Source organism: Ictidomys tridecemlineatus, chromosome Y, assembly GCF_052094955.1.
Source record: "Ictidomys tridecemlineatus isolate mIctTri1 chromosome Y, mIctTri1.hap1, whole genome shotgun sequence".
Classification (NCBI taxonomy): domain Eukaryota; kingdom Metazoa; phylum Chordata; class Mammalia; order Rodentia; family Sciuridae; genus Ictidomys; species Ictidomys tridecemlineatus.
In genome coordinates, this window is record NC_135494.1 from 6,656,256 (window position 1) to 6,670,499 (window position 14,244).

The 14,244-nt window shown below is 31.7% G+C and overlaps 1 protein-coding gene across 1 annotated transcript; it reads left to right on the forward strand.

The window, feature by feature from the left end:
- Positions 1-132: 132 nt before the first annotated feature.
- On the forward strand, positions 133-13,928 carry Xkr3 (XK related 3). The gene is made up of 3 exons (XM_078035169.1): positions 133-467; positions 9,004-9,257; positions 13,126-13,928. Exons 1-3 carry the CDS (start codon positions 133-135, stop codon positions 13,797-13,799), a joined length of 1,263 nt encoding a protein of 420 aa, XP_077891295.1. The 3' UTR covers positions 13,800-13,928.
- The last annotated feature ends 316 nt before the right edge of the window (positions 13,929-14,244 follow it).

Sequence of the window (14,244 nt, forward strand, 5' to 3'; positions counted from 1 at the left end):
TTCTATATTTATATCTACCTATTAATGTTTTTCATGAATATTAAATTATACAGATTTTTTCCTATTTGAATTGGCTACCATACTAATTAACTGATTTAAAAAAAATAAATCTGAATTGTCAGGACCTCAAGAATGGAGACAGTGCTTGAAAGGCCTGATGAAGAAAATATTGATGGAGTTTCATCTTTTGAAGAAAGAATGGTCCTGGGCCACAGATCCCATATAAAATTTCCATTTAGTATTATTTTTTCAACTCTTCTCTATTGTGGTGAGACTGTCTCTGCTTTGTATATGTTTAACATTTATCGAAATAATAATGACAAATTCTGGATGTCATTTACCATCGGCTTCTCTTTTGTGGGAATAGTTTTGGACCAGGTTATCCTAATGTTTTTTAACAAAGATTTGAACAAAAATAAAGCTATACTACTATTTTGGCACATTTTTTTTTTAGGACCGATAGTGAGGTAAGTGCCTTTTTTTCCCATTAACTTATTGTTTCAAACAAATAGATTATAAATACTAGACTTACAAAATTTAGGTTGTAAAACCATTGTCTTGAGAAATGTTTTCCTTTTAGTTTGATTTTCATACTTCTAGAACAGTTAGTAAATAATTATCATTGTCTATAATGAAATAGGAATCAATTGTTTTCTGTGTTTTGTGCATTTATCAAATTTTGATCTTCTTCATTTCTCTCTTTCTGCCAATATAGGATTTTTTTTTGGTTTGGTTTGGTTTTCCTGTTTGATGTGCGGGATTGAATTCAAGGGCACTGGACCATTAAGCCACATTCCTACCCCCTTTTGTATTTTATTTATAGAGACAGGGTCTCACTGAGTGCTTATGGCCTTACTCAATTATGAAGGCTGGCTTTGAACTTGAAATCCTCTTGCCTCAGTTTGCCAAGCCTCCTGGATTACAGGTGTTTCACTGTGCCCAGCCCAGGTATTTTAAATAGTTTGGAGAATAAAGATTTTAAAAATGAGAATAGAAAAAAGAAAGAAACTCTTTGAAAAATCATCTCATTTTCCTTGTAAGTTGAAGGAATCTACCATTTTAATTGTAGGTTTTCAAGGCACCTAGAATTTATAGCTAAAACTTGAAATATTAATATGTAGTTACATAGGCTATAGTGTGGATGACTGTAATTCCATCCACTGGAAAAACTGAGACAGGAATATTCAAAATTCAAGGTCTACCTCAGCAATTTAGCTAGTCCCTATCTTAAACAATAAAAAGGATTGAGAATGGACTCTGGAGTAGAGTGTCTCTGGTACAAAAAAAAATCTATTTCCTTATAATTTGTTACTGTGTTGATTTGTGTGAGGGTGGGAGGAATATATATTTGTTGTTGTGGTTGTTGTTTTTCTTTTTGGTACTGGGAATTAAAGAAAGAGCACTACTTTCCCAGTCCTTTTTATTTTTTACTTTGAAACAGGGTCTTGCTTACTTGCTTAGGGCCTCCCTAAGTTGTTGTCTTTTGGTTTTTGTTTTTGTTTTTTTAAATGGACAGGGGTCCCAATGCTCCTGGGGCCCAAAACCACAACTATATGGAGCAGTGGAGGAACTCAGCAACCCCATCAGGGTAGTGCCCAGGACACATTGTTCATTATATCCCTCATCAGACAAACCAGAGGGAGCGCAGGGTTGGACATCTGCGCCTCCGCCAGAACAGTACTAACTCCAGAGATGGGAGTTCAAATCATTCCCACAGGGGTAAAAGGACCTCTTCCCAAAGGAACAGTAGACTTATTATTGGGAAGCAGCTCTTCTACTCTGAAAGGACTTATAATAAGTCCTGGGGTAATTGATCCCGATTATGAAGGTGAAATAAAAATTATAGCCAATTCTTCAAAGGGTATGTCAGTAATTTCACCAGGAGATAGAATAGCACAGTTACTAATAATACCCAGCCTACATGATAAATTTTCCAGTCGTACTGTAGAAACAGGTTTCAGGGGATTAGGCTCCATGGGTGTAGATTGGGGTATGCTTTCTTTAAATTTAGATTCTCGCCCCATGCTAAAACTAAATATTCAAGGACATGAATTTAATGGACTACTAGATACAGGTGCAGACCTTAGCATTTTTAGTTGTAGATGAACACAATATTTTATTTTATTTGTTTATTTTTATGTGGTACTAAGGATCCAAACCAGGGACTCACATGTGCAAGGCAAGCTCTGTACTGCTTAGCCACACAACCCCAGCCATTTTTTGGCAATGGAGCCCGATGCCTTTCTCCACGATATCGTGGAGAAACACCTGGTCCTTGTTCATTTTTTGATAATGGAGTACCCTCTATGGTGGTTTGAGAATGGCATTTTTAGCCCAATGTCTCCCTCTATGGCATCCTGGGCAAATACCCAGTATTCTACTCCTTTGATACTTAGTTTTGTTAAACCCTCCTCCTGTGGGGAAATTCCTTTTAAAATGTCCTGTTTGTTCACAATTGTAGCATGTTCTTGGCCTGGCATCTAAAGCCTGCCATGATTTGCCCTCGTTCATTAATGTTTCTGGCATCTAAAGCCTGTTTTATTGCAGCTGCCATGACTTGTTCTTGTTCATTAAGGTCTCTACATAATTTAATATATGTGTTTAAATCTTCATGTTTCCATGGTCTAATGACTTCTCTGCACCAATGGTTCACTTGCTCATAAGCCAGTTGTTTTATTAATGGCATTGCTTGTCCTGTATTCCCAAAAACTCTCGTAGGTGTTTGAATAAGCCTATCTACAAAATCAGTGTAAGATTCATTAGCTCCTTGTATTACCTTAGATAATTGACCTTGTAAACCTCCATGCCCTAATCGCCTCTGCAGCAATTTGTGCATATACACCAGAATCATACGCAATTTGTTTCTTCTGATCCTCATAAGGTCCCTTTCCTAACAATATATCTAGATTTCTCTGAGGATAACCAGCTGCTGCATTGCACCTAGCCATCTCCTTGCAAAATTCCTCATTGGCAACCTTCCATAACAGGTATTGACCTCTATTTAGCACAGCTTTACACATATTAGCCCAAACTGCTGGCATCATGTTCAAATTGTTAATGGATTTGACCATGCTTACAATGAAGGGTGCTTGAAGACCATAGGTTATTACAGGCTCTTTTAGCTGCTTCACTGTTTTGAAATTTAAAGCATGGTGAATTTGTTGCCCTCCTGCCTCAAATACAGGGCATGTTAATACTTGAGATCCTTTCTCAGGATCCCAACTATCACCTTTGGGGGTTGGGGACCTCCCAGCATATGGAGGTGGTGCTGTTGGTTTGACACTTATGCCCTCTGGTGATAGAAAGGTGTTAGTAGCAGTCTCCTGTTGTAACATGTCCCCTGATGGCTTAAAAGTTAATCTTGGAATCAATCCTAGAGGATTGATACCTAGCCATATTTGGCAGATGGATATCACACACTTGCCAGAATTTGGAAAATTAAAATATTTGCATGTTACAGTTGATACTTCTTCTGGATTTTTGATGGGCTCCCCTCATGCCGCAGAAAAAACTAAAGATGTTATAGCTCATTGCTTACAAAATTTTGCCACTGTGGGCGTTCCAAAACAGTTAAAAACAGATAATCCCCCTGGTTATACTTCTACCTCTTTTAAACAATTTTGCTCATCATTTGGCATTACTCATATAACAGGAATCCATTCCATACAATCCACAGGGACAAGGCATAGTTGAAAGAGCTCATCAAACTATTAAAGTGTACTTATTAAAGCAAAAAGAGGAAATTGGGAAGGGGTATATATCCCCCAAAGATAAACTTAAAATAACCCTTTTTACTCTAAACTTTTAAAATTTGGATTCATCAGGGCTAAATCCTGTAGAAAGTCATATGTGTCCAAAAAATGTACAGAAGCCCAAGGTACTTTGGAAGGATATTCTAACAGGTCAATGGAAAGGTTCTGACCCAGTGATTGTCTGGAGTCAGGGGTCTGTTTGTGTGTTTTCACAGGGAGAAAAGCAGCTGATTTGGATTCCAGAGAGATTAACTAAAGCAATTTCTACAGACCAAAAAGAAGATGATTTGGCTGAAATCCATAACAGCTGATATCCAAAACTCCAGTTTGGCTATCCTTACATCTGCAACAGTGGTTCATTAGCTTCCAGCTCCCACACCTGGAAGCTAATGAAACCAGGATGCTTTTTTTGAAATCTATTTTATTATTGCCCTTTCCCACATCATGAAGTTCTATAATGTTTTTTGAGCTCATACAGACCTAGGTTAATGTTTTGCTGATCAGTTCTATTTTTTGACTATAGAGTTTTTAAACATTGCAATGGATATTCCACCTGTAAATAGTTACAAGGCCTTTAGTATTATGTTATGTGCTGTATGTATTGTGTGTGCACACTTGTGTTTTGTGCTGTATGCCTGTATGTGCATATGTCCATCTATCATATTTGACGAGTGCTCATGAAAAAAATGGATCCAAAAATTTTTATTATTCATGTGATTTAAATGGTTTAATTTAAATTGGGTAAATAGCTGTTGAGGATTGTCTTAATATGTGAAGAAAAAAGGAGGTTAACAGATCTGTTTGTTTACTTTCACCTTTCCTTTTCATTATATTTAATAATTCTGTTTAGGATAATGTAAATTGTTCAGAAAATTGCTTTCTTTTAGTGCCTTCTGGAATGTTACATTATTTTTTCTTTAGCCATCATTGCCAGAATTCCTATCTTCATCCCAGTGCTGGTGAAGACAAAGATAAACCAAACTACAGCTTCTTTAATAGCTATCACAACAAACTGTATAAATTGATGCATCAATGAATAATGTAACTCATCAAGGGATGCTCTATCAAAAAGTCGATTTGCTTTGGGAGGAAATTGATTTTTTTTTTCAAAAGGAGCCATCAATTGGCTTGTTGTCATGGGATTTTGTATCCTCCTCCCTTCTGCTTGTGATGGTTGTTCAGCTAAAATTTGGGGGCCAACAGAGATGAGGCAAAGAACCTCAACCCCACACTGGTACAAAGGCCTATCCACAGGTGTGGTATTTTGCTGGACTGGTAGTCAATGACGGGTAAGACCCAATTGCAATGGTACCAACTTAAGACAGGAGGCTGACGCCTTGAGATCAGGTCATCTGATGACAGGTAAGGACCATAGGTAGTATTGAAAAACCTAAGACAGGCATGGTCCCTAAGTCACATGCTTATTGTTTAACTAAACAGAGAGGGGGAAATGTTTAGAGATGCAGCCCAGTCGGCATGGCACCTGGCATTTTGCCAGGGTGGAGTTGGTGGAGTTCCTGGAGTTCCAATGGAGCTTTCCCTGAATACCTAGAAAGTTGGAGTGGGTGGAGTTGGCCGGTATAGTTTGGGTTTGGAAGTGCTGGAGGTGGAGGATGAGATCTTCAGCAATTTCTGGAGAGCTCGCATGGTGTGGCATGCCACGTGGGTGCTAAAAATAAAGTTTGTTCCTCCTTGACAAGTGGCTCCTGAATAATATTTTAAATATTATATAGATACCTATTTTTTTTTAATAAGAGTGTCTTGCTTGCTACGTTACTAGGGCTGACCTAAAAATTGTGATTTTTCTGCCTGTCCCTAGTAACTGGAATTACACGTGAGAATCACCATATAATTTTTTTTAAAAAAAGAACTTTTCTTCTCAGATTAGCTATTGAGCTTTAGAAGCTTCTTAATATTATTTTTAAAAAATATTTATGCACTTATTGTAGTAGAAGTTTCATAATAAATCAACATATGATTAAACAATAATTTACTTAATGTTTTTCCCAAATTAATATTTTTTTGCTATCTTAAAAGAATCTACAAAAAATATGCAGTACATTTTAAAATTTGGTAGATGCATTTAGGTTTTCCTCAAAGGAATATTTTAATTAATATGCTTATAAACATGATTTTTCCCCTCAACTGGATATATGAAAATTGTTGCAATTTTGTTTACATTATAATTTGTGTGTGTGTGTGTGTGTGTGTGTGTGTGTGTGTTTTAGTACTAAGGACTGAATTCAGGGATGAATTTTTTATTTTGAGACGGGGTCTTGATGAGTTCCTTAAGCCTTCATTAAATTGCTGTGGCTGCCTGCCTCAGTATCTGGGAGTATAGACATGTGCCACCATGCCCAGGTTTAATTCACATTAAAAAAAAGTAGTTGCACATTCTTGCATATATTTTTTATATTAAACATTTGTTTTAGTGCCATGTATTATTTGTATGAGTACAGTGTGATAGACGATTCAATACATATATACAGTATCTATTGATGAAATCAGGGTAATTAGGATTTCTATCTCCTTTAACATTTTTCATTTCTATTTTGGGGGAACTTTCAGTCCTATTTTTTTTCTATTTTGATGCACAATATCTAACACTTCTATACTTTCTTTTTTTTTTTTTGCACTATTCTATTCCCTACTTCTATGATTTCAATATTTTAGCTCCTACAAATAAGTGAGGACATTCACAATATATCATTTGGTACATGGCTTATTTCACTTAGTATACATATACTTTTTAAATAAATATCTTATTCAGATCTCCTAGATTTTGTTTACTTTGTAGATTTTGGGGATTTTGTGGTTTTTTGTTTGTTTGTTTTGGTACTGGAGACTGTCCCAGAGGTGTTTTAAAGCTAAGGCAAAACACCCAGCTCTTTTTATTTTTTAAATTTTGAGACAGGATCTTCCCAAGTTGCTTAGGGCTTTACCACACTGCTGAGGTTGGCTTTAAATTTGGTTGGGATTCTACTTCCTCAGCCTCCTTACTTCCTGGAATTACAGATGTGCCACTGGAGCTAGCAATAATGCACTTTTGATAAAATAAGTGATGAAATGAGGAAAACAAACAAGGGTACAGACTGTCAGAGTCTCTGGTACATTCAAAAAGTGGTTATCCTTGCTATCTCCCTGCACATATATGTGAATGCATGACCAATGTGATTCTGCAACCATATACTCAGAAAAAGGAGAAAGTATATCCCATCTGATTCAAATGTATGAAATGTCAAGGTCATTGTACTGTAACTAATTAAAACTATGTAAAACAAATAAAAAAATTTTAAAAATAGTCATCATTAGATAACAAGATTAATATGCCAATGAACTATAAAAAGTACTGCTTTTAAAAATAATAATTTATATATTTTAGACTATGCCTTATAAATTAAATCTTAAAACTGATTTGAGGACAGCTACTGTAAATGTTTCATATGAACTAAATTAGGAAAGTATTATCAAAATGACCATTTTATCAAACTTATTAATGTTTTGTTGAAAAGTATAATTATATATTAATTTTATATAAAATTATTGAGAGTTTTATACTAAATATTTTGAACAAAGAAGAAAAGTAAGTAAGTTAAGTTCTTAGTTTTTGTCTTATTTTCATCTTTTGAAAGTTCTTATATTTCAGGTATGTCTCTTAATAATGAATTTTGAACATTTTCATTTTCTATGATTATTAAGATTTTAGGAAATAGCCTCTCATTCTTCATTGCCCCCTTTCATACATTAATTGAATTGACAATTTATTTAATCACTATTTTTTGAAAGAGAAAAAAACTGCATTGGTTTTCAATTTAATGTTTTATATTAGTAGATATAACTACCCTAAAATTTCTATATTTTATCTGACTAATTATGTGCATTATCTTAATTATAAAGTTAAATATCTTAATTTCCTTCACAAATCATAAAGCTCAAAACCAGGACTGAGGATATGGCTCTGTGATAGTGTGCTTTTCTACCATGCTTAGGTCCCTTTTATGTTGCATCACACCAATATATTTTAAAAAAGACAAAATGTTTCACATAATTTAAGTTGTAATTATATGCTATTCATTTCACCCTTTAAAGTTTTAAATTCAATGTTTTTGGTAGATTTACAGATTTGTGAATCCATCTTGACAATCACTTTTAGAACATTTGCACTATTGGGAAAAGAAGTCTTGTTTCTCTTAGCGCAGTCAATCTCCAAGTCATACACTGATTTATTTGTTTCTGTGTATTTAACCTCTATGAGCCTTTCATATATGTGAATTATAACTATGTAATTCATTTAGTCTTTATATATCTTTTTGGTGTACATAAGACTACTTGTATCTTAGAATTTATGATTTTAACAACTGAAAATTTCCTGTTCTTTTTTTTAAATGTCATTTCCTATTTTTTTGTAATTAATTTAGAAGTATGGTCACTTCTAAGTGAGACACAAAGTATAATCATCTATTTTCTACTTTTTTTTCTCTAAACTACATTTATATCTTGTTTCAACTATTATTTATTGTTGTGTACAAGTTCTCTGTTTTTAAGATTTGTTCAATGTTGAGATGTTTTCTGTTTTATAATTGTGAAACTTTTATTTTTAAAAATATTGTTTTTATTTCCGTTTTATAAGTATTATATCTGAAGTGTTTTGAGGTTACTTAATTTTCTTATTCATACATGGTATTTTTGTGACATTTTTAATAGAATTTGAATTGTAAAAATTGCTTAATTATTTTGAAGTTAAATTCTACTGCAAGGTTTTTTATATTTTTCATTTGCTTTTGTCATTTTATTTACTAATTAAAGTTTAAAATTTTGATTTAAAAATATATGACTATAGTGTTAAAAGATATTAGATGACATATTAATAAAAAATAATAAAACTATTACAATGATAAATTTGAGTACTTTGAAACAGAACTGAAATAGTTTTATATCATAGAAAGAAACATCTAAAACCATTAATATTTACAAAAGATTTTCAGTAACATAGAAAGCATTTCTTTGTTTTCCTTTTTATAACATTTATATGAGAATAGAAACACATGGATCAAGATGGGGATATTATGTGTCAAGGTGAAAATAGTAACTAACTTGGAAGAGACAAATTGAATTTTATATTATATAGCTTGTTACTCTTTCCATAAGATTCTTTTCTATAAGAAATGGAAATTTATTTAATAATTTACCAAATATTTCAAGACATCTGTCACCAAGAATGTTAATCCTACATGTTACTTCATTTTAACAGGTGTTTGTATGTCATTATAAATTACCATAAATTGCTGAAAAAGCTTGAACAACAGAAGAAAGAGACTCAAGTTAGTATGAGCAGACGACATATGATATTGAAAAGGGAGATTGTTCTCTCAATCCATGGAATTTTTATGCAGTGCAAGGCTTTCAAGTGCATGTCAGTGATCCAAGCCTTTCTTGGTTCTGTTCCACAATTAATTCTTCAGTTGTATATCACTTTCACCATAAGAGAATGGCCTTTGAATAGAGGTAAATTGAATTATTTGTTGCTTAAAGGCAGTTCCACAAGTGTAGATAAGGCCTAATAATGTGATAATAGAAATTGAGAAGTTGAAATACTTAATCTATATTATGACTGTTCTCTTCTTTAAATTTTTGTTTTATTTTGTTTTGTTTTTGGTTACAGGGAATTAAATCATAGGTACTTAACCACTGAGCCACTTTTTATATTTTATTTTGAGACAGGGTCTCACTAAATTGCTTTGTGTTTTTCTAAGTAGCTGAGGCTGGCTTTGAACTTATGTTACTCCTGCCGTAGCCTTTTGAGGTACAGGAAATACAAGACTATGCCCCCACACCCGGCTCTGTATCTTTTTTTTTTAAAAATTATTTGTGTATTACAATTATGTGTAATGGTGGAACTCATTAACTCATTATACCATGGTTGTACATGAATATAACATAATTTGATCATTCTCATTCCCCAATTTCTTTCTGGTTTTGTATGTTGATTGGAGTGACAGTTACTTGAAGTTACGTATGGATAAAATGGGTAATTCACATGTATTGAAACTTTCTCATTTTCCCATAAATTGGATTATATAAAATGCAATCCTTGAGGGGGGAGCTGTGTCTTATGTACACAGAACCACTCTAGACCCTATTAGCAAATGTCTGTAAACCTACCAAATAAAAAGTAAAAAGAAAAAAGCTCGTATCTGTGGCTCAAGCCCATATTTCCAGAGGCTTAGGAGGATCATGAGTTCAAAGTCAGTATCAGCAACAGCAAGGTGCTAAGAAACTCAGTGAGAACTTGTCTCTAAATTAAATACAAAATAGGGCTGGTTCAATGGCTGGGTGCCCCCAAGTTAAATCCCCAATACCAAAATAAATAAAATAATAATAAAACAGTCACTAGGTATGTATACATTTGATATATATGTCTCTCATAGTTTAATTTGGTATGTAAATAGAAGAAAGAATAATAGATTGACTGGATAAATTAAGCTATATAAATAAAACAAAATTATAATATTTTTTATTTAGTATTAAAGAGGAAAATAGAAAATTGAATTAATTCTTGAAAACAACCATTTTCCAATTTTCAAACTTGACTAAAATACCCTTTAACATAAAACCATTAAAAGATAGAAATCATGTAATACATTGCTACAGAGATGTCAATCAGAATAAATATTTTTAAAAATGATAAAAATATGTTTTTTTGAGGAAAATAAAGTTGCTTTAACATAAATCTGAACTTCAAAATTAAAATAGTCATAGTTTTGAAAATTATATAAGGATAATCTTCCCCCCATCTGTCTCTGTCTCTGTCTCTCTCTCTCTCTCTCTCTCTCTCTCTCTCTCTCTCTATATATATATATATATATATATATATATAGTATAAAACATTTTTATTTTAAAAAATCTATTAGAGAAATAGATGATAAATGGATTTAGATTCCAGTTTAAATCAGTCAGCACATTTCCTCAGCACCACATATAAATAAGTAAATACATTAAAATATTTTTTAAAAGCACACTTTTATAAATCTTAAATCATTGAATTACATAAAGTTTTAGTTTTTAAACCAAAATATAGTTATTAAGCCTTAACTATGCAAGTCACCACAAATGATGGAATAAATATTTTTGTCTTAGAATGGAATGATCTATAATGTAATTATCGTGAGAAAAATATTTTGCAGATGTTAAAATGTAGAAAATACAATGTGAATACATGAAAAATAATCTAATTTTGTGAATTCCAGACTGAGTCCAATCTTTGGCTTTATTATCTTATTCTTTTGTGCTGTTTGGGATTAAAGGTAGGGTGTTTATACCGCAGATTCTATAGATATTCTGTTTTGAATTGTGTGCTCATGTCCTTTTATCAATTACTGTTAAGAGGCAAGTTTCTTAATTTTTTAGAAGATATATATATATATATATATATATATATAAAATTCAGATTTGTCAAAATTATTATATTTAATACATTTTAAATGTTTAACAATATCCTAGCACAGTAATTTATTCCTGTAATCTCTGACTCTATTGAACGATTGTAAATTCCAAGTCAGTAACTAGAACAACTGCAGAAATTTAGGAGTCCTCCATCTCCAAAAAAAAAGGGCAGGGGGACTGGGGAGATAGTTTAGCGGTAATATACTCCTGGGTTCAATCACCAGTACCAAAATATAAATAAATAAATAAGAAAAATAAAGTAAATAAATAAATAAAGATAAATGCTTACAATAGCATTAAGCTTATATTAATTTGTTTTTAATATAATTAAATGATTTGAAAACTTACAAATTCCTTTATTAGAATTCCTTCTCTGCTATTACCCTTAATTTTAAAAAAATATTTTAGTTGTAGAAGGACACAACATGTTTATTTCATTTATTTATTTTTATGTGATACTGAGGATTGAACGGTGTGCTTACATGCAAGACAAGCACTCTAGCATGAGCTACAACTCAGACCTATGCTTAATACTTACATATATTTTACACTTTTTAGAACTTTTCTTTTGAAAACATTAACTTGTTCTTTGAGTGAATTTTAATTTTTGTCTTTCTTAAAATTAAACATTCAGTTAAATGTTAGAAGTAATTTTTGTAAAATTTTACTTACTATTCTTAAATGATCCTGAATATTCTCTATTGATTTTTGAGTTGGTTTCCTTTGTATTCTGAAAGTTTTGTATTACAATATTTATGTTTCCTATTGATTTCATTTTTAAAAAGGTTTATATTAGAAATACTTACAGCTTTCAAATTAGTATTCATATTGAGTTTTATAATTCATAGTAATTTTATTTTCTTAATTTTTTCTCGGCTGTTGTGGATTTTTAATTTGTTGTTTTGCTTTCTCAAATTGGATTTTTAGGTCATTTACTTTCAATTAACTTTATTTCTTGATATATTCATTGAGATTGAGAGGATTTTTGGAGACAGGTCTCACGAGTACTAAAACTGACTGAAAACGTACAATCCTTTTGCTTCAGCATCCCAAATAACTGGAATTCAAGGTGTATGCCATCATACCTGGCTGCTTTTAGAGTTTTATTTTTAATTATGTACTTATTGAATTTGGCTTTCCTCTTTTTAATTTATAAGAGGAATTATTATTTGATCTTTCTTTTTCCTAGCTTAATTATATAATGAATGAAGAACATTTCAACATTATTTATACAATATATGCAAAAAGAATTTATCCTTTCAATGGAACATAGTATAAAATTATTTCAGTAGACTATTAATTTTCTTTATATTCTTATTTTTCCATATGTTTTTGTCTAATTTAAGGAAGAACAGTATTGAAGGAAAATCAAACATTCATATATAAATTTTTCTTGAAATGTTCTTGAAAATAACTTTAATTTAATTTAATTTTGTTGTTTTTAATATTTCACATTCTCCAATACCTGTTATCCCATCTGTCACCTCCATTTCTAGGATTTATTGTAACTCTATATTACATTTTTCTGCTGCAACCTTACCATATGATATTACATTTTTTCTTTACACCAGGTATTATGCTAGCTTTTGCAAAAAACTGAATTATCTTTTTAAGTTTAATTCATATGATTTTTTATTAAACTACTTCTGTGTTTAACATATCATATGAGATCTGAATCTAGCTCCTCAATTTCATCTATCTGTCTGTAATTTGATTATTTTTCCATGTGGAATATATTTTTGCATTAATACATTTATTGTCTTGATTATAGAATTATTAATAAGTTATTATTTTCTTGAATAAGTGAATAACTTTATAATCCATACAAAATGGTAAGGAGGGATATATTTTAAAATAAAAGATTTAAAATAGAATATTTTTATCATTTATTAAATATATTCTCTAATATTTTTATATTTATTTTTAATAGCATTCCTGATGACATTTTCATTAATATCAATTACCTATGGAGCCATTCTCTGCAATACACTGGCTATCCAAATGAAGTATGATGATGTAAACATTAAACTTCAGGCAATAGAATTCATCTGCATCATAGTATGGCGGTGCTTGGAAATTACCACACGTGTAGTGACTCTGGTGCTTTTTACTACATCTCTAAAGCTAAAGAGCATTCCCTTTTTATTAATTGTATTTTTTATATTATTCTTGGCACCATGGCTGGAGTTTTGGAGAAATGGTGCCCATCTTCCTAGCCATACTAAAAATAATTCCAATCCAGTGGGAACAATCCTGATGCTTATCTTGATCACTCTATTATATGCTGCTATCAACTTCTCCTGCTGGTCAGCAGTGAAACTGCAGTTGTCCAAAGAAGAAATAATTGACAAGACACCAAACTGGGGTCACAGAACCCTACACCACAGTTTTCGGTTTATAGAAAATGTGATAATGATTTTGGCATTTAGATTACTTGGTGCAAAGACTTTATTGAATTGTTGTGAATCATTAATCGCCACACAGCTCATTATCTCATACCTATTATCCATTGGCTTTATGCTACTCTTCTATCAGTATTTGCATCCAAGCTGGCCAGACAAAGCATTACCAGAACATACTGAAAATCAGCCTGAAGCAATGTGATATTACATAAATGCAGAGAAAGAATTCAATAAAAAGAGTCAAAATAACGGCTGAAAATTTATTACTCCTGTAGGAGTAATATTTTTTATCCAAGAAATTATATGATTTTCACGAAAACCCAACCCAGAATTTCCACAGAAAAATGAACTAAAAAATGCTGAATTTGACTTTACTAAGATAATCTGAATAGAAATGAAAGTAAATTTCCTTTTATTCAGCAAAGCTTGGAAGCAGTTGCTAATAAAATTGATTTTTTCCTTGTGAATGTATAGTCCTTTGAACTCTATCATTGTTTCCAAGGATGACCTCTTATATTTGTTTTCTCAATTCTGATTATGGGATTAGTTAAAAGAAATATCCATATAAGAAGGACAAATACTACCATCTATTTCTCTCAGTATATATTTTTGGAAACTATGTCTTCAAGTTGAACTATAGTATTTGT